The following is a 3,940-nucleotide window of genomic DNA, read 5'->3' as shown; positions in this document are numbered from 1 at the left end:
ATCCCAAGCAGGCTCCAGGCTCTGAGCCGTCGGCACAGAGCCCGACGCGGAGCTGGAAGCCACAGGCCGTGAGATCATGACCTCATCCGAAGTCGGGTGCTTAAGCGACTGAGCCACCCAGGAGCCTGTGGCCTGCACCATTTGCTTCAAATTGTTTCATGAAGGTTCTCCCGCATTCACCTGGTAGTTGAGCTGGCCGTTTGTTTGAACTGACTGCCTTTATCTGAAGGAATGATGAGGCCGCTCCCGTTTCTAGAATAAGCGTATTGTACAGCTTGGAAAAGGGTGCCTTGGTTAAATCCCCGCAGTGCTGGGGCGGGGGGAGAGGGTCTGAGTGCTCTTTTCCTAGATGTTTACACTCGAAAGGAATGACCCCCAGACCCTTGAAAAATCAGGTCGTGGTTGTAAAGTTGACAGGAGGCTCAGTCAGCGGCAGCTGGGGCTTTCAGATGGCTGGGTTCGTAGGACGGCGGGTGCGGGGCGGGGGGAGGTTGAGGACATCGGCAGGGGTGTGGTTGGAGTGCTGGGTGGCAGAGCCTAAGTGCAGTGGGTGGACCGAGCAAGGAAGCGGATCTCAGCACTGAGGGCCTTGAAGGCTGTGGTGTAATTTGATTACGGGAAGAGAGGAGTTGGAGAATGGCACATGAGGTCATGGTCAGTATGTGGGAGCAGCTGGGGAGGGGTTACCAATAGCAGCGGCCAGGTGAGAAAAGGGACGAAAACCATCAAAACCCAAGAAACGGAATCTTAGGTCATCCGTCCAAATGTGAATGTCGCCCAGGATGGCAACAGTTCAGGAGACTGAGCCCCAGCCCAGAGCCCTGGATAATGAGGCGGGGGTGGGGGGGGGGGGGGGGGAGAGCCTCCGGGAGGCCAGGTTTGTATCCTGTCGAGGATGAGCAGGCCGCATCAGGGCGCACAGACTCCTTAGGTTGTGTCGGCTTCTTCCTTTTGCTTGCTTGCTCACCGCTGTCTGTCATACACTCTGCTCCTTTCATCAGATGATTGCTTATCCAAATGGATTTTCTCCTGTTGACATTTGCAGATTTCCCACCGTGGAAATTAACACAGCAGAAGTAGCCAAGATGTCTGTGGATCCAATGGCCTACGAGGCCCAGTTCTTTGGGTTTACGCCGCAGACGTGCATGCTTAGGATCTACATCGCGTTTCAGGACTACCTGTTCGAGGTGACGCAGGCCGTGGAGCAGGTCATCCTGAAGAAGATGGACGGCATCCCGGGCTGTGAGATCAGCCCCGTCCAGATTCGTAAATGCACGGAGAAGTTTCTTGGCTTCATGAAAGGACGATTTGACAGCCTCTTTGGCAAAATGGAGCAGCTGTTTTTACAGTTGGTTTTGCGTATCCCGCCAAACGTCTTGCTTCCGGAGGATAAAGCCCAGGAGATGCATCCTTGTGGTGAGAAAGAATTCCAGCTTCTCCAGAGAGAAATTGAAGAGTTGCAGGAGAGATACAAGACTGAAGCACGCGCCCAGCAGGCCCTGCTCGCAGAACTGGAGGAACAGAAAATTGTTCAGGCCAAACTCAGACAGACACTGGCTTTGTTTGACGAGCTCGAGAATGCTGGCAGAGATCAGGGGACTAGTGATTTTAGGGAGAGCCTGGCGTTCCTGGTCCAGAACTCCAGGAAACTACAGAATATTAGGGACAGTGTGGAAAGGGAAGGCAAGAGACTGAAAGTATCTTAACTTCTAGGCAGTAACAGGACCCGTCAGTAGAGTCACAGAGGATTTATGTCAAGGATGAGTCTCACTCTCGTGAACCATACATTTCTCGGCTTTGCTTTGTTCGCGCTCTCTTGTACTCCGCAGCCCCCTCTTTTTTGGCCCGCTCTCCTGAGGTGTCCCCACACCCGCCTGGGCTGATCTCTGGAGCATCTGTCCGCCCCTCAGAGACTCTAGTAGGTGGGAAGGGTCCCTGGTTCGGTAACAACTCACCGCGGGGCACGACTGAGGAGGCAGAGCCGGCTTGGCCCGTCAGGGATGTTTGTGAATGTTCCACCTTGGTCATGAGTCCTGTGTAACCTTGATCCTTTTGACTCACTCTTTGGATGCGATCAAGTGAGAAAAGGGTTAAGTGGGTGGCTTCCTTATTACCCAGCCACTGCCCCTGGAGAGAGCCAGCACAGACTGCCTGCCCGTGTCCACCCCCGTGTCTCACGTGGGGAAGTTAGCCAAGGGACAGAAGCAAGCAGAAAACACACCCGTGATCTTGAGTAAAGAGGAAAGAAGTTGTTTTTGTTCCTAAAATAAATCCTTTCGTGGTCAGGCTTTCGGTGACGGGAAACAGTTTGCTGTCTGGGAGCCCAGCCGTGGAAGACCGTGCGTGGACGAAGAACCGGCCGATCTCTCCGGAATAGAGAGGGAAGCCTCGGATGCAGCCAGGAGCAAGGCTTATATGAAATGACCGCTAGGTGTTCGTATACTTTTTTCTCATACTTCAGTTCGTTTTGGAATCCACGCTGTGCCTAATATTTAATTATCTTATTTATTCACACTCCTAAGCATCAAATATTTAGTTCCCACAGTGGGAAATTTTAGCTGTGTCTTGTGCTTAAATTTAGTGGAGTCTAATACTTTTCTTCTGTAACCCATGTACAGTGTCCTGTCCCCAGAGAAAGAGGATAAATAGTGCTGCTTGCCTGCCACGTCTTCCTAAAGAACAGGGTTTGGAGTTTCTCCTTTATACGGAAGAGGAACTCAGGGCATTAATGTTTGCGATTAAATATTCATAGATTAAAGATGCCTGTGTTTACCTGGAATATGTGTATTATCAAAGAGTCTTTTCTAGTCCTGTACATTAAATGCATATATTTTAAAGGCTTTGGTTTTTGATTTTTTGGCTGTCTAGAATGTCATGACATATTTCCTTTTTCAGTATGACCTTCTACCCAAATGAAAATTTTCTATTTTTGCATTTGTAGCTTATTATTGCTATTCTTTTCTAAGTAACCTCTATGTCCAACGTGGGGCTTGAACTCCTGACCCCAAGGTCAAGAGTCGTGTGCTCCACTGACTGAGCCAGCCCGGTGCTTCATGCTTGTAGTTTATTTAAAATCTCCTAGTATAGAAGGTTAGATGGTGATTCTCCCCAGAGGCATGTCCGTGTCCTGATTCCTGGGACCTGTGACCGTGCCTTATTCGGAAAAGGTCTTTAGCAGGAATAATCAAGGATCTGGAGATGAGGGGAGTGTCCTGAAATATCTGCACGGGGCCCCGAATCCAACGACCAGTGTGTTTATTAGAGAACGGCCCGGGGAGATTTGAGACGAGACGAGGAGGCAGTGTGACCGCAGAGGCAGGTGGGAGTGATGTGACCACAAGCCCGGGATGCCGGCAGCCACCGCCGGCTGGCAGAGGCAGGGACCGGACCCCCCGCTGGAGCCTCCGGAGGGAGTGTGACCCCCTTGTTTTGGATTTCTGGCCTCCAGAACCGGAAGGGAGTGTGTCCCTGTTGTTTCAAGCCACTGGGTCTGTTACACGTTACGGTAGCCACGGGAAACTAATACACCTAATTAAACCAGCATATTCATACTCGGAAGGAGGGAGGCTATTTATTGAGGAGACAGTGCCTGAAAGCTGGTGGTCCCATACGTGCAGTAAGAGGGTTTGTCTGAATGCTGTTAAAATATAGACGTGACCTGGACAGAAGGGCGAAGTCCACGGCGTTTAGAACTCAGGAGTCGTGTTACGTTGAGTGAGTGCTTTGCAATTGGCCGCTACTCATACCGTTTGCCACGGTAGCGTCTCGGCAGGTGCAGTCACCCACCTGGCCCCATCATCCTCTAAGAATTCAGTTCCTCCCCCAAAGAGTCAGAAGTAAATCAGGATAATAACCCACGCTTACCCACTCTGCTTCCCGGCCCCTCCCATCCAGCCTCCGTCTCCCCCCGTTCCCTGCTCCCCTCTACGCGAATCCCAAC

At 51.4% G+C, this 3,940-nt stretch overlaps 1 protein-coding gene across 1 annotated transcript; it reads left to right on the top strand.

Moving 5' to 3' along the window:
* The first annotated feature begins 595 nt into the window (after positions 1 to 595).
* Positions 596 to 2,840, top strand: MIS12 (MIS12 kinetochore complex component). The gene has a single exon (XM_040466961.1). The coding sequence runs from the start codon at positions 1,002 to 1,004 to the stop codon at positions 1,704 to 1,706; it is 705 nt and encodes a 234-aa protein (XP_040322895.1). The 5' UTR covers positions 596 to 1,001; the 3' UTR covers positions 1,707 to 2,840.
* Positions 2,841 to 3,940: the final 1,100 nt, after the last annotated feature.

Source organism: Herpailurus yagouaroundi, unplaced genomic scaffold, assembly GCF_014898765.1.
Source record: "Herpailurus yagouaroundi ecotype Mexico unplaced genomic scaffold, PumYag 67057, whole genome shotgun sequence".
Taxonomy (NCBI): Eukaryota; Metazoa; Chordata; class Mammalia; order Carnivora; family Felidae; genus Herpailurus; species Herpailurus yagouaroundi.
This window is presented reverse-complemented; position numbering and strand designations above follow the sequence as displayed.

What these genes read in the sequence shown, in the direction of transcription:
- MIS12 (XM_040466961.1), top strand. Translation starts at nt 1,002, where the DNA reads ATGATTGCTTATCCAAATGGATTTTCTCCTGTTGACATTTGCAGATTT.